The sequence below is a fragment of the Taudactylus pleione genome, unplaced genomic scaffold (genome assembly GCF_031769625.1).
Source record: "Taudactylus pleione unplaced genomic scaffold, aTauple2 ptg001427l, whole genome shotgun sequence".
NCBI classification, from domain to species: Eukaryota; Metazoa; Chordata; class Amphibia; order Anura; family Myobatrachidae; genus Taudactylus; species Taudactylus pleione.
The window spans coordinates 409,699-430,395 of record NW_028285826.1 but is presented as its reverse complement, the minus strand read 5'-3'; the positions used below and the strand labels follow the sequence as shown (position 1 = coordinate 430,395).

The following is a 20,697-nucleotide window of genomic DNA, read 5'->3' as shown; positions in this document are numbered from 1 at the left end:
GTTTGCCAAAGCTCAGCCAGAATAGAGACGCCCACTGCTGCTTTCTCACCTCCGTAATACCTCGCAGTCCTGCGTATACATTGGTAACATCGAAGCACAATTACAGCAGGCCTGACCTGTCTCAGAAATTGCAAGTCTTGCCCCACGCAGTGAGAACTCAGGCTGCGTATGCCATCACAGTAGCTAATTTATGCACGACCATGCAATGGCATTAAAAGGACAGACACACCTTAGTTTATGAAACCACTCCCACCCTCATGGCCTGTCACTCACTCTGCAATGGATTCCTATCTGCATGCGTAATTGCTGTGTTCGAAAAATGACAGTTAGGAGCTGATTGGTTGGTACTATGGACCTCATTCAGAGTCGGTCGTTGCGGCTGCACGGTCGTAGGGGAAAGGGGCCGGATATGCAAATTAAGCGATCACAAGTTGCGGTCCAAAGATGAGATCGTTAGCTGAACGACCGAGGGTAAGAAGCGGCCGTAAGACTAAATAATGCCCCCTTCTCGTTCACCACACACGTCATCTCCTGGGATATAAGGATTAATCGCGAGCATCGGGAACCATCGGAACTGGTCGTAGTGCTTAAGGTTGACCATACCCTCTCTTACGCACTACGATCAGGTCAGTGTAAAAACCTCCCATGTCACATGTGCCATGACACTACTTTGTTAATTATGCACTCCCATTAAACGCCATTCGCATAATTAGTCATGCCTGCGTTCGGATCTCCACTCCGTTTTCAAGCACCTTCCCCTGTTACCACCCACAAACGGTTCATTCTGTCACTCAAACTACCGATCTGGCTGTGTTCAAGGAGAGCGAATTTTCTGATCATAGCAGCTAGTTTACGCACGCACATTGCGAACTCTACGCATGGGCAGTTTAGCGAACATCGGTGGCGTACGACCGTGCGGCCGCAATGACCGACTCTGAATGAGGTCCTATATCTCTCTCCAAGGCTTAGTACATAGGACCTATAATCCCAAATTTATCAATTTTATCTAGAATAGCCTGCAACAAATGCTATGGGTCAGAAATATACAAAAGAAGGTCATCAGCAAAACTCTATGAAAACCCACAGAGATACCCTTAGAAATATCCCAAGTAGGGGTCCAATGCCAAATTTAAAAGAAGGGGCAACAAAGGTCAGCCTTGCCTAGTGCCCTGGGTCAAAATTAAAGGTGGGCTATGGAGGCCATTCATTACCAAAGTAGTAGACAGGTCTGTGTTAATATTTAATAAACTGGGGAAAAAAAAGCCCAAAAGGCCTGTACTTTGAAGAATCTCTGCAAGTGCGGCCAGGACACTGTATCAAACGCCTTTTCTGCACCCAAAGTGAAGGGCATAATAGACTCTGGACAAGATGACTGAGATGATGCTACAATCACACCAAAGGCTGTCTGGGAATCTGCCATGCGTAAATCCCAAGTGGTGCAGAGTAAGTAACTGTGGGAGAATGAAATTGGAGGTGTTTGAAAATCACCTTAGCTAATATTTAAAAGCCTTGATTCAAGAGTGTTCATTAGGGCATCATTCAGCTTGGATTGCAAGTCTGCAATCGCACGCACTCACACATTGCAAATATATGCAAATGAATGCCATCGCAGCACTATACCAAGATGCCCCCCAGCTTATAAAGCTGCCCACCTCCCAATACATACATCTGCAAGTAGGCGAAAACATCAGTAACATCGAGTAACATCGGACCCATATGCAGAGTTGTGGTTGAGCTTGACATGATTCACAACCTGCGAAGCTTCCTGTTGCCATGTATCGCTCTGGCTGCGTATGCCATCGCCAGGGCTTGATTGTGCACGCCCTTGTAACGGCATTCAAATGCACAGGCATGCCTGCGTCCTTCGACCACCCCCCCTCTCCAACCTCAAATGGCATTTGTAGTCAATCATTTCTCTGTGCCACTGCATATCCGCTGCTTCCACATTTGTGATTGCAGTGGCTGGTTCGCACATGCACACTGCAGTGCATACGCATGCGCAGAATGTGAACATCGACTGGGTGCATGAGAACGCAGACCTGCGATCCAGGCTGAATGAGGCCCATAGTTCACTCCTGATCCCTGTTCTCTGTAATATTCCAGATTCCAGTCTGCTGTGTTCTGTGTAATCCCTGATCAATCTGTGTTCCTGCCGTCCAGCTTCTGGCATTTGCCATTCAACATATTCCAGTGTCTGCTCTGGTGTACAGGGGCGTATCTACCCATTGGCCAGGATGGCACTTGTCAGGGGCACCGACCAAAGGGGGGGTGCTGTCCGGCAGTGCCACCAGCAGCTAATGGGTGGACTAGTCCACAAGTGTAGGGCAGACTGCAGTGATAGCGGTCTGCCCTACACAGCTTACAAACACACAGCCTCCAGCGGCAACTGTGTGTTTGTTATAGCAGCCAGCCAATGAGAGTCAGAGACTCTCACTTGCTGCTGCATTATCCGTGGAGGGAGCCGCTTGGAGCTCACTCAAGAGCTCCGTCTTCCGGCTCCTCCCGCAGCATGTGATGGGACAGATGTCATACGTCAAGACATCTTTCCCATGCAGGAGAAAAGTGGGCCAGAAGTGACTCAGAGTGACAGCGGCGGTCGCGTCAGGAGCGGGGATCAGGTAAAATGTATTTTTTCTGTGTGTGTAAGCCTGGCACAGCAGGGGGGCACTGAAATAGGGGGTGGCCGCTACTGGGGGCACTGTATAGAGGTGGCCACTACTGGGGGCAATTAAGGGGGGTGGCCACTACTGGGGCACTGTATAGGGGTGGCCACTACTGGGGCAATTTAGGGGGGACTACTACTGGGGGCACTGTATAAGGGAGGAATACTACTGGGGGGCAATGTTGCATAGGGGGTACTACTACTGGGGCACTGTATAGGGGGGGTACTACTACTGGGGGCAATGCAGCATAGGGGGGATTATTATAAATGGGGCACTGTATAGGGGGGACTGCTACTGGGGATAATGCAGCATAGGGGGGATTACTACTGGGGGATTACTACTGGGGGTACTGCATAGGGGGGGAGGGGGGCGCCAGTCCACTACATTGCCAGGGGCATTTGGATCCCTAGATACACCCCTGCCAGGGGAGCTTGGATCCCTAGATACACCCCTGCTGGTGTTTACCAGCCTCATACCTGGGAACCCAAACAGAGGGCTACGACCTGCTTGTCAAGCACAGCTAAGTCCAAACTGTCTTGCGGGGTCCCTGGTAAAATCCACCGGCATGTTAGACTCCACAACTCAGTTAAAGGTCTCTGCCAATCACATGGTTCGAGTTCGCATCTCATATCCATACGTAACTTGTGACACCGGTGATTTGTTATTGGGTAATGAGGAGATAACCTGAGAATCCTCAGCTTCAGAAATATCCTTGTTAAGAAATTCCTGCTGTAATGAAGACAGTTTTGGGCAATTAGGCCTCAGTCAAGAGTCGTTGGTGTGGAGAGGGACCGTCGGGATTCGCAGTGTAAAGAGACTCATAGTAATCATGAAATTTAGTCATAATGTCAGAAGTCTAGGTCACTCTTGTGCCAGTTACTGAGGGCCTGATTCAGCAAGGAACGCACACTAGCAGATGCATGCACCCGTCTGCTGCGAGGATATGCTAATCAATGCATACACATGTAGACTGCAGCATAGGATGCAGACACCCAGCCCGATACTAAGCCACCCATCTCCCATTACTCACAGCCTGATGAGTACGCAAGATAGAGTAAACATCGGTAACATCGAGAACCATCGACCACATTTGCATAATAGTGGTTGACCAGACCTCGCGCAGGATCTTGGCAACTTCCTGTGTGAAAAGAGTCTCATCACTGCGTGCGGCACAGTAGTGGCTAATTTATGCACACGGCGTCCCAATGCATAGGCATGCCTGGGTTCGCCCGACCACCCCCTGTCACCCCCCACAAACGGCACTTCCTGTCAATCAATATCGCAAGGGGTCTGCGTGCACGCTGCGTGTAGTCTGTGTATGCTTACCCGACCGCACTGGCTAGTTCGCACATGCGCTGTGCGATTCATATGCATGCGCAGTACAGAAACATTGGCCAAGTGCGTGTGTTCTCTCCTGTGCAATGCTTGCTGAATCAGTCCCTGAGTCCCTAAGCACCAGCAGTCTGTGAGCCTGTTTGTGGGATTTAGTCATAGTAACCAAAACCCTACCATACTTAGGGGTTTATTTACTAAGCAGTGTTAGGAGACAAAGTGAAATGAGATAAGGTACCAGCCAATCAGCTCCTAACTGCCATGTCACAGGCTGTGTTTGAAAAATGACAGTTGGGAGCTGATTGGCTGGTACCTTATCTCCTTTCACTTTGTCTAATAACACTGCTTAGTAAATAAACCCATTATTGATCTACATGTAGAATCTATGCTTAACAAAGTCTACTTGTAGTTGAGCAGTAACTAAGAGAAAACTGCCCCTGCGTTTTATAACAGTTTCTCTTGTATGAACTGGTTATCATAGTTCTGTAATTTTAGACATCTCTTGGCCCCCCCTGCTCTAGCTAGACTTACCGTTGCCAACATTTACACATATATTATATTTTGCTGGGTTATTTTGTCCACAAGTCTCTTTGCTATAATCTTAATTATACATAACTCCAGACACCAGTAAGGGAATAAGAGTTCTATTAATACATTATGTCAAAAGCTCTGTATTCTGGGACATTCCCACAGGAGATGCCAGAATCAGAGCCGTAACTAGACTTTTTGGTACCCTGTGCCAGATAGAGCATTGGCGCCCCCCTCATTTTTCAAAGGGACATAATGCACCCAAAAAAGGGAAATGGTCTCATGGGGAAGGGCCAGGGAAGAGATAGGAGAGGACGGGAGATGCTGTGGATGAAATATGAGGAAGCTACAAGTGAGAATGATAATAAACTGACATTTGACAGGCCCAAACAGCGCCCCCTGACCTGTGGTGCCCTGTGCGATGGCACCGACCGCACTACCCTAGCTATGGCCCTGGCCAGAACGATGTCACTTTACCACAATTAGGGTAACGTAGTCTCAGCCTCCCACCAAACTGCTTTGCTCTTATAGCAGTTTGATATCTGTATCTGTTAGAATTTCACTCGTACAGTTGCTGTGCTAGCATTCTCCACCAGAGAGAATCCAACTCCTCCGACTTGGCCTGTAATTTTGCAAGGCCACTCTGAAATAAGGTGGTGATTCAGCACTGGATGGAATTGCCACTTCCCTCCCCCCAACAGCAGCGACTGGCTTCCAGGTTGGAAAATGGAGGCGGTCTCCGCCTCCTCCCCCAAATGGCAGCAGACTGGCGGTCTACTGCCGCTCTGCATCCGATCACACTGGACCTGTTCTGCACATTCGCAGAATGGGTCCTGCGCATGCAAAGATTCACAACTATCAGGAATCAGTGTTCAGCAAATGAGGCCCTAAGTTCCCACCTAATATATGTTTCTGTGACTACAATATCTTTAGATAATTCTATCAAAATATCTTATGTTTCCTGATGAATATATTTGTCCTACACTTAAAATCTGTTCTACACTCTACGTCCTTAGGGCCTGATTCACTACGGATCGCAACTGCGTTTGCAAAAGTGATTACGCACGCAGTCTCACTGCGATAGTATGCTAATCCGCTGCGATCGCTATGCCATCACAACACTACATAAAGATGCCCACTTTACCTTACACACATTAGTAATCCTTAGCAAGACTGCAAAATCATCAGTAACATCGAGTACCATCGGAGCCTCACGCACACTTGCACAAGCTCTGACCTGAATGGTGTTCAAACTCACTGTCATGCCTGCGTTTCGCCGACCACACCCGTCACCTCCCACAAATGGCACATCCTGTCAATCACTCTGTGATGGGTCTGCATAGTCACTGCGATCGCAGTCTCGATCGCAGTGGCCGGTTTGCGCACTCGCACTGCAATGCATACGCATGCCCACAAGGAAACAATCTGCCGATTGCTTGCGTAATCGCAGTTGTGATCGGTAGTGATAACAAAGCAAAGGGATCTATTCAATCTTGTTCCACCATTATTTGTACCGAGCTCCTAATCAGTACAGCCTGCATAATGAGAGGTACTATACCATGAGTATCATACAATTCTCTCCCCTGAAATCCTGTAAAGGAGTATGACCTAACCCCACTTGCTGAAACCAAAGAGTATGCAATGCATTAAAATAAGGATCCTATCACCCATTGTCTCAGATAGGTATTGACAACTTTAAGACTACTAATATAATTTTTTTTCTACTTCTTTCAGTTGCCATTGCTCTCTGTGACCAAATGATCATTTAGAGGATTCAAAATTTTCCATATGGTTTAATTTTTTGTTCTGTTCATCCAAATGAGTGATTCTTGAATACAGCAGTTTCTTTCTGAAGATGGACTTTGTCAAGTACAGCAATGGCACTGAAGTTATCATTCTTGGAATCTCAGATGTCCCTGAATTACAGGCACCACTATTATTTGTCTTCCTCCTTACATATATTCTAACCCTTATGGGAAACCTGATTATCATAACAGTCATCTGTCTGAGTTCTGACCTGCACAATCCCATGTACTTCTTCCTCTGTAACCTGTCCGTTCTTGACATTTCTTATTCTTCTGTTACACAACCCATGCTCCTCTCCATCCTCCTAAGAGGCCCCAGTGTGATCTCCTTCACAGGTTGTGTCACACAGCTCTACATATTCATGTCATTGGCATGTACAGAATTTGTTTCTCTAACAGCTATGTCTTATGACCGCTATGTGGCCATTTGCAAGCCTTTGCATTATTCAATTTTAATGAACAAAAAAGTCTGCACAGTCTTAGCAACCACTTGTTGGATAGTAGGCTTCTTGGATCCATTAGCACATACTGCAGTAATAGCACAGCTTCCTTTTTGTAGACCACTTATCCTTAATCACTTCTACTGCGATTTGTCAGTGTTACTAAACCTATCTTGCATTGATAAGTTGTTTATTGAAATCATGACTTACGTGGTTGGCTCAGTTGTTGCACTTCCTGCCTTTATGCTTACAATAATCTCGTATGTCTTCATCATATCCAACATTCTTAGAATTAGTTCAACAGCTGGCAGGCGCAAGGCTTTCTCCACCTGTACATCGCACCTAACTGTGGTCATTCTGTTCTATGGAACTGTTCTAATCATGCACATGAGACCTTCATCCCAGAATTTGCTTACTCAGGATAAACCACTGTCCGTGTTATACACTGCCATTATCCCAATGTTAAACCCTCTCATCTATAGCTTAAGAAACAAAGATGTAAAAAAAGCTTTGAGGAAGATCACAGGTAAGAAAAAGTTTATTTAAACAAAAATTAAGAATATAATTATCACTGGACTCTTTAGGTCTTTTATTATTATAAATTTTTGTTATTATTATTATTATTATTATTATTATTTCTACTAATACTACTAACTTGTGTATACAAGGTACAACAAAGACTCCGCAGCAACATACAGAGTAAACCTATTCATGATATTTAATTTACAGTAACTGTAAAAGTTATAGCACAGCAGCCAATCAGACCACTGCTTTCATTAGAGCTTATCCTAGACAGATAAAAGCCACTTATTAATTGGTAGCTGTATAAATGAACCCTATGCACTATAATGAAATCCATAAATATCAATAGATTAATGTCAAACATTAGATATATTTTGAGGCCATCCACATACAGAGTTGCTGCTTTTTTAAGCTTGATTTTATACATTTATTCACAGGATCTGTTGACTGAGTTCAGCTATGTGTGATATCATTGATCATGGCAGTTTTATTGTTGTGTTTTGTTTGAAGATATAATTAATAAGTTATAAAATATTAAGATTATTTTAATAAATAAAATATGTCAAAATTGAGTTGAAATATTGGCCCTGATTCAGACCCACTCGCAAGCGACTGTCCGCTCGCAAGTGGGTCGATGGTCTGCACTGAGCATGCACACGACGGAGGGAGCTCCGTCGTGCGCATGCACCAGACACGATGAGCGAAGGAAAGTCCTTCGCTCGTTGTGTCTGATCAAAGGGGGCGTGCTGTCGATGTTGATTGAGAGCATGCCCCCTTTTGTGGGTGTGCCGGGGGCGTGCCTCCCTGACGGGGGCGTTCCCACGGGAACGCCTCCCGTCAGAAGCCGGCCCACTGACATCACTAGTGATGTCAGTGGGAGTGATTTTGGCTCTGATAGAGCCAAAATCACTCCGGGGCACCACAGGCTCCGGCTCGCAGTTTCGATGGTCGCGATGGTCACAACCATCGCGGCCATCAAACTGCACGCTCGTATAGGCTGTGGGTGGTGACCCACAGCTATACGAGCATCCAGGAGGACCCTCCATTTTTATGGAGGGTGGCCCTCATTCAGAGCGTGCGCTCTGCTCAGAGCGTACGGCTCTGAATGAGGGCCATAGTACTTTATTTTGCTACGTATTGTTCTAATGTTCAATTCCAGTTTTCAAATTTCAAAAGTATGCAGCAAGTTTGATGCGTTGCTCAAGAGTACATTTTTACACTTGTGTGATCATAGTTTTGTATGCACACATACATATAAATATATATGTACATAAATTTGGAATGTAACAAGCCATTTTATTTTTCAAAAAGTCAATACAAAAGTATTGGTCAATATCAAACAGTACACATTGAAAAACAATTGACAAATATGATAATTTGAAAGACCAAATTAAAATTTCTAAAATTGATTCAGAAGGCAGCAATTCATCACATGGCTGCAAATTTAAAACAATTATTTTTTTCCTTAGACACCATTGCCATAATAGAGTATAGCAGTGACAATAACATATTCTGCTACTTTTCTTAGCAACATTCCTATCAGAGGTATTTTAGGAAATTATAAACTAATTGTTACTTGGCAAAGTTGGCATACAGGGATCAGGAAGAAAGAGAGAAAAACAGAAAGAGCCTACTGGCAAAACTTAGTATTGCTGTTTGCTGACTTGCAAATACCACTGTGAAAGTCCAGAAGGATAGAATTATTGGTTAGGAAGCTCTAGAGCACAGGTTCTCAAAGTCAGTCATCAGGACCACAAGCAGTGCATGTTTTCCATGTCTTCTCACAGAATCGTATGTGAAATAATTAGCTCCACCTGTGGATCTTTTAAAATGTGTCAGTGAGTAATGAATACACCTGTGCACCTGCTGGGTGATATGGAAAACGTGACCTGTGTAGAGTCCTGATGACCGAGCTTGAGTACCGCTGGTCTAGAGAGTTGCCTCTTTCATTGCTATCATTATCTTCATTCCTCATCTTTCAGCTCTGTGTTTTTCAACTCTAGTCCTCAATCGGGTTGGGTATGAAATCCCTGCTGACGGGATGCCGCTGGTCAGAATACTAACCTCTAACCTCCCCTGCTAGTGCTGTACAGTTTAAGCTCTTTGAAGGCCTTAAAGCAGAGGTTCCCAAACTCTGCTATTACAGTCCAGGTTTTAAGGATTACCATGCTTGAGCACAGGTGACTTAATTAGTACCTTAGACAATTTGATTTAACCACCTGGACTCAAGCATGGATATCCTTAAAGCATGGACTGTAATGGCAGAGTTTTGGAAATTCTGCCTTAAAGGTTTTTCAAATCATCCTATCAATCAGAATGGAACTGAAAGTAAAAAAAATGCCTGTTTTAGAGAAACAGAGGTTCAAACTTTACAGTATATGTCTATGGGAACAGCATGTGCTGTGTAAGCCATAAAGTGAAGGGCACAACTCTGTCCTCGTGCTTACTATGAAAATGATATATCGGCAATAAGTGAACCATAAAACTGATGTGATGTGGGGCAGTGTAATAAAAAACACTCACTGAGATGACTCCCTGTGTGAATGGTGACTACTAAGGGGCTTTGCTACTTATGGTACTAGTGACACTTTCTGCTTTACCCAAGGCTGAACTAGACATTCTATCAGCTGGGAAAAAGACTCAGCTTGGTGCCTCACCCCACACTGTATTTTGTAATCACTCTTGACTAGGATGGATACACCTGTTAACATTGTAAAGACTGAAATGTATATTGTGTGAGTGCAAAACCTGTTTAGTCCTGTTACATTGAGGTGCCAATGTCTGTAGCATTTATTCTTTGGTTCTGGGGTGTCGTTACTTTTTAAAGGAACATGTGGGCTCTACTGTCTCAAGATTCAAAGATAAGTATCATTGCCTGTACTAAACTACCTCATCTACCACAGAGCATCAAAGTGACTGCCATAGTATATAGAGAGCATCAAGTGACCACCATATACTGTTAATTTGGAGCATGAATGAGTGCTATATAGTAAAGACCACCAAATAATACAGAGAACATCAGTGATCGCAGTAAAATAGAGAGAATGTCACAGTAACTGCCAAATAATACAGAGAACATCACAGCCACACAGCACAGCCCCTAGCAGATCATTCAATCTAATCTATCTATCTATCTATCTATATATGGGTATAAATAACAAATAGTCTCAGTTAAGTTAATAGACCTGCTGCACTGTTGTTAAATTTGGTGGCTGCTGCTGGTCACACTGGCATACACACCTTTGGCATCTAGTGAGAGGCAGGCAGGGAAGCACTGGGCAAAGCCTGGTCCCGATGATGCTCTTCACCCAAACGCCATGGTCACATATTGTGTTCTTTGTTCTTTCAGGAAGCTTCACAGGTCAATCTCTATATTTAGACTTCTTGGAGTCAGTGTCTTCACATTGAAGATCCTTCTTGAATTCTCCCCTTTGTACTAAGAATATTGAAGTTCATCCCCTGCCCTCCATGGGGCCTTGACTTTTTAGTTGCCATAAATTGTTTTGAGCATCAAACAGACTTGCTTTGCACAAAGCACCTTTATATTACTTTTCCAATGCCTGAAGACTTGGCAATCTTTTGATTCATTAATTTCTATTTGTTAGAATTTACAATAATACAAAGAGATGTAGTATTATTATTATTATTTATTATTATTAGTATTATTATTATTTAATTTATTCTATTGTGCTTTTACTGTAAATATCTAATTATTACAAATTATATGTGTACAATAATTTTGGATTTACCCAAAATATGAGACTGTTAACATGTGATGTTTGAACTTTTATGTTTCCAATAACATGTGGCATTGAGAGAGTTAACTAAAAATGAGACCTCTCATTGGCAAAAGTGAACGTTCTTGGAATAGCCCCCTATATAAACCAGTAAGGGGAAGCATGCCACATGTCTTGATAAAGTTCATAGAGTTGAATGAAACGCGTCAATGTTATTGGCTTAATGAAAGACCTTACAAAGTTCACCTGATCACTGGCTGAATGAAGGAACAACTAAGGGGATCTTATCAAGCGGTCCTGAGCTACTTTTTTGCAATTCCCTGGGGACTATGATTCAGGTGCTCCAAACACATGACCACCAATGTAAATATCTAAAATATATGTAAATTACTGCGGAAAATGCACTATATAATATCCATGGCCCAACTGTGTTCAACCTGCACGTTAATTCTTCTTATTGTCTCTATTGACCTAAAGAGTCACAAGTAAATGTTAATTTAAGTGCAGTTTTAGGAGAAATCAGTAGTCAATAATATAATAATTGAGTAGTACGTGATTTATTTTATTATATAATATAATTGTACTGTTTGCTTATTTTTGTCATTTTATTTCTATTTGGTCACTATTATTGTGTAAGTAAGAGCAAGGTGAGTGTACTGTCTATAAGTTAGTCTAAAACTATATATCAAGTCTTAAGAAAATTAAAAAAATGGTTTAGTGATATTAGGAGACACCTCCTCAAAGAATATATGTCTTATGATGTAGACACGCATTGAGTAGTGGAGTTGGATCACTGATAGAAATAACAAATATGTTATATGAGAGTACAGTTATATGAGAGTACAGTACCATGCATCTAAGATGCATATAACGTGAGTAACAGGTTACTGCAGATATAAGTGATTATTGATTATATACAACTATGTCTGTAAAATAAACTTACCAAACAAAGTTTATTGTTTTTTATTTTTGACATGTTTTGTTTTCCAGAAACTAAAATTAAATCATTAGATCAGGAGGACCCAATAACAATGATTGAAGTGTCATTAGAGATAGAGGACCAGAGACAGCCATCTACCCTACTGATGATAATGCCATGTGTCCCCTTCACATCAACTATTATCAGAAGCAACCAGGAAAATTTTCATATCTAAAATGAAAATCAATGAAGGAGAAAAGCAGGTGTCAAGCAAGACACATTATGTAGTCTTCACAAAAGCTGTCATGACTGTGGATATTTGCTAGACTGAAATGTGAAAATATCTAAAAGTAATGCTGCAGATCCGATCCGCCGATTCACTATCTGATCCATAGATTGGTGGCCATCGATGATCGGCGATTCAGCAGAGGATTGGGGAAATTCAACATGTTGCCGATTCCAACCATTTTCAAGTCGGGATCGGGCATCAAAATTATTCAACATGTTGAATATCACCAATTCCCCAACTACCTGGTTACTGCATTAAATCTCATGGCTAAATTGTTGAAAAATGTGGCCCTTAATCTGAAAACAAGTAAATACATTTTGCACTAAAATGTAAACTAATAAAATAATAATTATTATTTTATTTATCAACAACAGATATAAGATGGTCTGGCACTCATGAACAACAGGACAAAGGTCCACATTGACTTCCTCTATACACTTGAATGAATCAGTACTGAGTTTTAATATACCCATTAAAAAAACAATATTATAGAATAGGGTGGATATATACATATTATTTGACCATAATCTGCAGAGGTAAAATTATATATCCATTACATACAACACACTGCAACACATGGTTTGATAATTACAGATGAGCGGCTCAGTATTTGAGAAAAACAAATACACCCGAATGTAGGGGTTCCGAGTCTTAGCACTTCTCATATGGGAGAAATCTGTTTTTATCTTTTATTTATTTATTTTTATATGATGTTTTATCATTAACTTTTTTCATTGCCTATGTTGTTTTAAAATATGGATATTTGTGCTATTATACTGTATATATTTTATTGGTTTAAAAGCATTTTTAACATCTGATACTTTGTATTTTTCATTATTTATTCATTTATACACTGCGAGTGAGACTAATATCTTAATTCTAATTTACTATACTGTACCATTGGTTTCTGGGAGTGAATGAATGACCACACCAGACATTTGTGCTTCTATCATTTAAATTCAATAAAATTAATCTATTTTACTAAACCATTGGCTGATATTTTCTATACATCAATTTTCCATTATTATATTAGTAAGATATTAGATCTCCACTATAGGAATAATTCTAAGCATAACTAGAACCCACAATTTGTTGTAATACAGGTCACACTTTGGTGGTCTAACTAATTTCTCCTACTATTTGTAAAGAAAATATACAGTATGTCATCTTAGAAACCACAAAACACTGCAAATTTCCTTTGGTTCTTCATCTATTTATTTAGTTTGGTGCCTTGGAGAGGTAACTTCAGTTCAGCCTGTTATTATTACTGATATCCCTTCCTGTGAAAGCTACCTGATAATTTATCGCACCATTGAAAGTAAGTTCAGGTTACCATCAAGTACCAGTGAACATATAGCATTCTAGGGGAATAGGGGTTGGTAATAGTGAAATAGTCAGCAAGATTGCTTCTGATAAATTATCTTGTGTAAAGTTTTTTGTCATTATAACCAGCCTACAACATCTTTTGAAGAAACAAACATTGGCTAACCAGCATCAAGCTCGCTCACAGATTGTATAGAATCCTTCTACTAAATTGTTTGTACAGACAGAGCAGCTAAAGTCTCTTGGGTCCAATGAGTTTAGGTGAAAGAACCAAAGTAAAACTTTTGGATAGATTTACTGGCAATAGAAGACACTTTTGAAATTTAGGGATAGTTTGGGCATAATCATCTATTTACTACAGAGTAAGCCACAGATGTGGGCATTCAGCATGGATCCAGGTAATGTTATAGTACTGTCTATAGAGTCATTGTTTGGGTGTTAGAAACATTATATGATCATTTTGAAAGCTTGCCTCTGCAGAATCTACAGTCATTTGCATTTCTTTAAAAAGGACATCTTACAGTATATAAAGGTATGTAAATACTATGTAGACATTCTGAATATCAACATTCCACATGTGAACATCAAAAAAAGGTGACAATATGCATGTCTACATTATGACCATAGTGACATTAGGATTAGTCTGCCTCTAAAGTAAGGTTTAAAATGCTGTTATGGTTAGGCCGCCGTTAAAGTTAGGGCTAGGCTGCTGTTAGGGTTATGCTGCAGTTAGGATTAGGGCTAGGCCACTGTTAGGATTAAGCTGTGGTTACTGTTAGGGCTAGGCTGCAGTTAGGGTTAGAGCTAGGTCACTGTTAGGATTAAACTGTGGTTACAGTTAGGGCTAGGCTGCTGTTAGGATTACGCTGTGGTTAAGGTTAGGGCTTGACTGCCATTAGGGTTAGGGCTAGGCTGCTGTTAGGATTAAGTTGTGGTTACAGTTAGGGCTAGGTCGCTGTTAGGATTAAGCTGAGGTTAAGGTTAGTGCTAGGCCACTGTTAGGATTAAGCTGTGGTTACAGTTAGGGCTAGGCTGCAGTTAGGGTTAGGGCTAGGCTGCTGATAGGATTAAGCTGAGGTTAAGGTTAGGGCTAGACTACAGTTAGGGTTAGGGCTAGGTTGCTGTTAGGATTAAGATGAGGTTTAGGTTTGGGCTAGGCTGTAGTTAGGGTTAGAGTTGTGCTGTGGTTATAGTTAAGGTAGAATAGTACTGTCGACATCTGTACTGTCAACTTGCATAATTTTGACATATTAGACATATTGTCATTATATCATTGTCGACATTGTTAATGTTGACATGTGAAATGTCGAAATTGTGACCATGTAGACATTCTGAATGTCAATATTCAGAACTTGTCAATGATCTGGTGCCAATATTCTAAACATAAAGATTGTATACCTCACCTGTATCTGAATATTGTTGAATTTTGTTACTGTGCTTTAGATAATGAGGGAAATGACCAGCTCTCCACAGCAAATTCAGATAAGAGCTTTCACAATAAATTCAAGACGGTTTGATCCAGTATTCAGCAATAGCTTAACTTGAGTATTTAATATACTTATCGATCAAAGTAGACAAATGGTTCAAAAAAAGAAAAGCAAAAGATTTTATGCCACAATCAAATCTTCCATTCCTCTTCACATAGAACAAGGAAATGTCTGAGCTCATGCAGATGGCAGTCTCTCATCTCATGTCTGAGACAAAGTACTCAACAATTGTGTTTTGTTTGTATTGATTGAGAAAAGCCAATTTGGACAGTCATGCCTCAATCGGTTGGCAAATGCCTATGATTAGATTCTACGGTATGATGGAAATGAATTTACAATAGGCATATTTCTACATAAAACTAAAAACTCCCTCCAACACCCAGCCAGACATCTACTATTTTTCTTGGTTTATCGGCAGTGAAGCAGCTGAGAATTTCTTAGATATTTTAGCAGCTCACGAGATGAATATATCTATCAAGTCATTGTATAGTCCTGTTTATGGTTTGGATGGCCAGTTGCTTCCTGGGAAAAGATATTGGCCTCTCAAGGATTTGGGACACTTGCTGGAAATGTATACTGTAGACTGGTCAGAAGAATCTTCAAAGATATTGAATCCTAGATTGGCCCGATGGTGTTTATTCTACACTCAGTATTGCTTATAGTCCAAAATGTTAAGTATAATGCACTATTAAGGATTTCTTTGTGGGAACTTCAGGAAGCTTTTTCAGTACTTTTATCACCTGTTAACTTAATCTTAGAGTTATTATTGTACTTGGGTAGTAATTACCCACTATGATTTCTTATTTAGTTTCACTCTCTAAATTTGGTTGGTTCCACTCTTCATACAATGCATTTTTAGATTTAAATGTAACTACTAGATGTGATTTTCTTTATAAAGGAATGTAAAGGATAGGAAATTACATGAAAACTTAATAAAGAGTTAATGCTATATATGCACCGTTATCCTCTACAAAATATGTTTATGTAGGCAATTGTTGTTTTCTAACATTTCTGCAATCAAATCCCATTGGGTTTTAGTCCTTAGTAAGGTCCCACTACGTTCAGTCCTGTGAGATGTTTGACAATATTTAAATTTTCATGACCGGCAGGTGATAGTTACTGTAGTCTACAGCTGAAGGAAGTCACTACATTGTATATTCTCCTTGCACAAGTAATTAATTGAATTTACAAGTTACCTATTGGATTAGCAAAAAAACAGATACTAGATTTAAACTGAAATTGTACATTGTAAATGGTTATAGTAGAAAATGTAAAAAGCAAAACAATTTGGCCCATTATAAGGTAAAAAAATGTATGGTAATATGACTAAAGCTATTGAAAAGAACTATATTAACCTGATGATATTAAGGGCAATTTCTCTACTATGGGATGTAGTCTACTATTAGTCTACACCATTTATTTATTATAATAGGAACACAGGGCCTGATTCACCAAGGATCGCTGATGCGATCGCGGCAGCAAGCGCGTACGCAGTTCTCCTGCGAAATTATGCCGATGATTGCAATCGCTATTCTTCCCCATCACAACATAAAGACGCACACTTCCCTTTACTCACATCCGTAATACCTTGCAAGTCTGCAAAAACATTGGCATCATCGTACCCATACGCACAGTTGTGGTTGAGCTGACGTAACTGCTAAACTTTCTGTTGGTATCTAGAGCTGAGGCTGTGCATGCCGTCACAGGGGCTTAACTATGCACACCCAGGTAATGGTGTTCAAACGCACTGGCATACTTGCGTTTCTGTGAGCACCCCCCAATCACCACCCACAAATGGTATTTTCTGTAAATCACTCTGCGATGGGTCTGCATAACCACTGCGATCGCAGTCCCGGTCACCATGGAGTGTTCGCACACGCGCACTGCGGCTTTGACTCATGTGCAGTGCGTAACAATCGGCCGACTGCATACGCAATCGCATCTACGATCCTTGCTGAATCAGGCCCACAGTACATTATCAATGAAAACTTATTTAAAAGGGGAAAGTTTTAATTCATTACCAAGCACCGAAAAGAATAAGGAACTTATTAAGGTTGTTGTTGAATTGCATGAGATCTGCTCAGGAAGATGTTGGAATTATCTAATTTTGCAGCATATTTTTATTGATAATATATTTCTAAGCCTTACCAGATGTATGTTTTAAAATTAACAAATTTTCTCTGCTATGCAGTTTGGTGTTAATGTGATGTTTTACAATATTACACAAAAACATTTGTATGATAATGTTAAAAAGTGCAAAACAATAAACTGTTCTGTACTCTTGTGTTTTGGAAAACTAATCTAAAAATACTTTACTTATTTTAACCCGGAGTTGTGTAAAAACAGATAATTATTGTTATTTATCACTGTTTGTTATCTATACGGTTGTACCAGAACTCAATAAGTTTATTAAGTTCATTTAAATAATGTAATTGTATTTTTATGTTTGTGAAAAGAGTGAAACCTTAAACAGTGTAGCCAAAAAGTACAGTGTTTTTAATGTTTTTATAGTACTTTTAAGCTTTTTTTAATTTCCTAGATATTTAACACTAAGCAGCCTTATCTTACAGACAGAAGTGCAGGTACAGTAGATAAACAGAATGTTACACACATGTGATAATGAAGAATACTGTCTAATACAATTTTTTATTCAAAGAATGTATCTTACATTCTTACTGCCCACAGCAGATAGGATATAAAAATAAAGACTGACTTTAATTAAAAAGAAAATAAAAAACCACATGAAAAATAACATTAAAATGGCACTGAGTATTTTTTTATTATAAAATAATACAATGTCATTGCCTTGTGGAATGAGATCTATGTTTTGTACCTGTAATGTGGGACTAATCCCAAAGGTTACGTTTAATTCATTACTAATTTAAGAGAAAATGCTATGGACCAAATCCATTTATCCACAGGTTCCATTAATGTTGGTCGAAAACCTGCAGCTGTGACTTTTTACTATTTGATTAAAAATCCATATTAACAAAGATTTGTAAATGGAAGTAAACATTAATAAAAGCGCACTCAGATATTTTCAAATATGCCAGGATTTTCACAAAGATGAAATCTTGCTGTTATTTTTCTTCTATACACGGCAATCCACAATGGCCAATTCTCTTTGTGTAAAATACACATTACAAACCTATTTGTGTACCCAAAAATAATCTAGAGGCTTTAATTTGGGGAAAACACTTGAGTACTGTCATATTTCTACTATTAATAAATATGATACAAATTAGCCATTTGCCACCATTTTAGAACCTAAAATAATTTGCTATTGGTCACTAATAGCCTTCTATACTGTTATCCAATACTCTATGTTACTTTTTTGGAGTTCACAGTGATTTCTCCACTTTTGCATGCACTTGTGTACTGTAGAATTACCATTCGACATGTGGGAATCACGAGAGCGCGTTTGATGAAAATAACTTGTGAGGTGCGCTGTAATGTTACCCGTGACTTCCGAAAATGGCCCCTAAGTGAGCTCTATGTGGTCAAATTTATAGTTGGAAACAAATGCATGTTACTTAGAGGCAGCTATGAAGACAAGGTGAGTGAAATAGAACATTTTGTAGCAAGAAAATTAGTTTAAATTATTCAAATATGCAAAATATATAATGTTAATGGTGCATCAATTTAACAAAAAAAAATATTATTCTTCATCCATTTCAACTAGCAATCTATTATGTATTAGCAATCTAGTTATGCCTAACTATTTTACTGATAGAGGTGGTCAATTAATTGGCACCATTTTCAACTCTTACTCAAATTATCATAAATACAGTATCTAAAAAATAGAAAAAAATATGTTAAATTTAGCAGCTAATTTTGAACTTTTGTGAAATTAGATGAGGATAGTTTACTTCCTAAAAATCATGCTTCCAGAGACAGATGTCTCAATATAGCACATTATAGGCACTTCCCACTATCATATTGAATTAGTGAGTTCCATTGAATTAAATGATAATCCACCTTTAGGACATACACAAAAGCAATTAAGTAGATGGCACCATCAATGTTTACTAAGATTTGCAGAAGGACTCTACCACTCTGCTCATTAAATATAAATAAAAACTCAAACCTCATTATGTTGTTGATAGATTTGGTGTCACCCTGTCTTTGACACCATAAAATAAACTATTATCTACCGTACATGACAATAGACAATTGACATATAATGTTATTCCCTTCAATTGTTTTTTTCACTGCGTCCCAGAAGTGGAATGGGGTTGGAAAATTACACCACCATTACAGACTTTGTCCTGCTGGGTGTGACAGACCTAGCACAACTTCAAGTGATTATGTTTGTGTTTTTCTTGATGTTTTATATAATAAACTTGATAGGTAATTTCTCTATTATGGTGCTTATAATTAAAGACACAAGCCTACACACTCCCATGTATTTCTTTTTGTGGAATCTATCATTTCTTGACATTTGCTATTCTTCTGTGACTGTTCCAAAGATGCTGAGTGACTTTATAGTCATGGAAAATACCATTTCTTTTGCTGGCTGCATCTTGCAACTGCATTTCTTCCATTTCCTGGGTAGCACAGAAGCTATATTCCTTACGGCAATGTCATATGACAGATATGTGGCCATAGGTAATCCTTTGCGTTATTCCATCATTATGAGCACTGGAGTTTGCCGAGGTTTGGCAGCAGGCTCATGGGTGACTGGATATTTCCACTCTCTGTTACACACAGTGATGACTGCAAAGCTTCCATTCTGTGGACCAAACTTGGTGAAGCACTTTTTCTGTGATATTAAACCAGTGCTAAAGGTGGCTTGTACTGACACTTCTCTCAATTTGAAACTTCTTACCAGGGTCACTGGAACACTGGCCACAACCACTTTAGTACTAACGCTTCTCTCTTACTTATTCATCAGCAAGTATCTACTGAAAATACGGACAACAGAAGGTCGAAAACGTTCATTCTCCACATGCAGTGCTCATCTTACTGTTGTCTCTCTGTTTTATGGAACAGCTATTTTTACCTACATACGGCCATCCACACAAGAGTCTTTAGATGAAGACCGAGTTGCTGCTATCCTGTTTACTGTCATATCTCCGGCATTAAACCCAATTATATATACACTGAGGAACAAAGATATGAAGAACTCAATGAAGAAAGTCATAACTAATTTCCAAACAAGACTCATATACAAATAATAGCAAGTTGTATGAGATATAAACATTAAATATACATTTCAGAAATAGATAATGACATTAGTGTTGCTATTAGCCTGTTTCTTTTCTTTTTCTATCATCAATATTATGACATTACTATTCTGGTATATAGGGGGTGACTCAGCACTGGAACAGAATTGCAAAGTTGCACGCAAGCAGCTTTGCAATTCTATCCTTACTATTATGTTAATGCAGCAGGAGGTGTCATGCCTCCTGCATGCATTAATGATCTGAGCTTCGTCCACAGATGGAGCATTGGATCATCTGCGTGATTCCTGTCCAGCTGAGTAACCGTGGGATCACGCAGGCCGACCATCGCAGATGTCCAAAAGAGGCCAGGAAATCTCACTCTGCAGATTGAGATCCTGGCCGCTTAATTCCCCTCAATGGCGGTGACATGCCTCCGTTTTGTAAATGGTTGCAATCGCCGCCCCCTCCCCGCCCCCAAACAGCAGCA

The 20,697-nt window shown here is 40.1% G+C and overlaps 2 protein-coding genes across 2 annotated transcripts; both read left to right on the top strand.

Moving 5' to 3' along the window:
* Positions 1 to 6,378: 6,378 nt before the first annotated feature.
* Positions 6,379 to 12,181, top strand: LOC148442649 (olfactory receptor 5AR1-like). Its single transcript, XM_088463686.1, has 2 exons — positions 6,379 to 7,294; positions 12,018 to 12,181. The coding sequence occupies exons 1-2, from the start codon at positions 6,379 to 6,381 to the stop codon at positions 12,179 to 12,181; spliced, it is 1,080 nt and encodes a 359-aa protein (XP_088319812.1).
* Positions 12,182 to 19,274: 7,093 nt separating this feature from the next.
* Positions 19,275 to 20,222, top strand: LOC148442648 (olfactory receptor 12D2-like). The gene has a single exon (XM_088463685.1). It carries the CDS (start codon positions 19,275 to 19,277, stop codon positions 20,220 to 20,222), a length of 948 nt encoding a protein of 315 aa, XP_088319811.1.
* The last annotated feature ends 475 nt before the right edge of the window (positions 20,223 to 20,697 follow it).

What these genes read in the sequence shown, in the direction of transcription:
- LOC148442648 (XM_088463685.1), top strand. Translation starts at nt 19,275, where the DNA reads ATGGGGTTGGAAAATTACACCACCATTACAGACTTTGTCCTGCTGGGT.
- LOC148442649 (XM_088463686.1), top strand. Translation starts at nt 6,379, where the DNA reads ATGGACTTTGTCAAGTACAGCAATGGCACTGAAGTTATCATTCTTGGA. An exon ending in AGCTTTGAGGAAGATCACAG is followed by an intron (nt 7,295 to 12,017) that starts GTAAGAAAAAGT and finishes TTTGTTTTCCAG; the next exon opens with AAACTAAAATTAAATCATTA.